The sequence below is a fragment of the Lottia gigantea genome (assembly GCF_000327385.1).
Source record: "Lottia gigantea unplaced genomic scaffold LOTGIsca_425, whole genome shotgun sequence".
NCBI lineage: Eukaryota > Metazoa > Mollusca > Gastropoda > Lottiidae > Lottia > Lottia gigantea.
The window spans coordinates 34,267-35,288 of NW_008709487.1; the positions used below are offsets into that span (position 1 = coordinate 34,267).

Sequence of the window (1,022 nt, forward strand, 5' to 3'; positions counted from 1 at the left end):
TATACCGGGCCTAATGAAAAGTAGTGTAAAATTTTGTCAGGTGATGGGGCCAGCAAGGTCAAGCCCAGGTTAAGTCAATAGGAAAATTATACAGATTCCCAAGGTCATTGGAGTCTTTTTTTTTTTTTTTTTTTTTCAAGAATGCCCTGTCTAAGTTTTGTGTGGTTATTTCAAGTTAAAAAAATCACACATTACATTAATATTTGTCTGATTTCATACATTAACTTTGGAATTTGCAAATATCTTAGAAATAGTAAAAAGAAATTATTTACATCAATGTTTTTATGTGTGATCAATTTTGATAATCGCGTCTATTTATATACTCTCTGTTATCAAGCCTTTTTATTCCGATGAAAGAACGAAGATAGGAATGTTGTCTTAACACTTTGAAAATAAATCAAAAAGGAATTTTACTGCTGCTTTTACTAATATCCATGATTTATGTGTGTGTTTGTTTGAGTGGTATTGGGTTCATATTATTTGACTGTCGAGCTGAGCAGACGTATTAGAAGCTAAAAGAAGAAAAAGGCCCCAAGAAAACAGCTGGCCACCTAGGCTGCCCGAAAGAGCGCCCCAGCTACCGGCGGTGTAAAGAAACCTCACAGATACCGAATTGTTGATCCGAAAACTTCCCTTCCAACGATTGGTGAGAGAAATCGCTCAAAACTTCAAGACTGATCTTCGATTCCAGAGCTCAGCTGCCATGGCTCTCCAAGAAGCCAGTGAGGCTTATTTGGTCGGTCTTTTCGAAGATGCCAACTTGTGTGCCATCCACACCAAGAGAGTGACCATTATGCCCAAGGACATTCAATTGGCCCGAAGAAGTGCTTAAGTGCTTAAAAGTGCTTAAAAAGTGCAGTTCTTGCAATAAACAAAAAAAACGGCCCTTTTCAGGGCCATCCAAAATCTCAAAAAAGAGTGAAACAAAGTACAAAATCCCCTCCTGTCCGTCTTTCTTGCCATTTCCCCTGATTTCGCTTCAAAATATAACGGCTTGTAGTAAAAGCTGACGAAAAAGCCCT

General features: G+C 38.3%; 1 protein-coding gene across 1 annotated transcript; it reads left to right on the forward strand.

Moving 5' to 3' along the window:
* Window positions 1-625: 625 nt before the first annotated feature.
* LOTGIDRAFT_145781 (hypothetical protein) lies at window positions 626-832 on the forward strand (the record flags this gene model as incomplete). The annotated part of the gene is made up of 1 exon (XM_009060485.1): window positions 626-832. A coding segment is annotated over one exon (207 nt), but the record flags the coding sequence as incomplete, so codon positions are not given.
* Window positions 833-1,022: the final 190 nt, after the last annotated feature.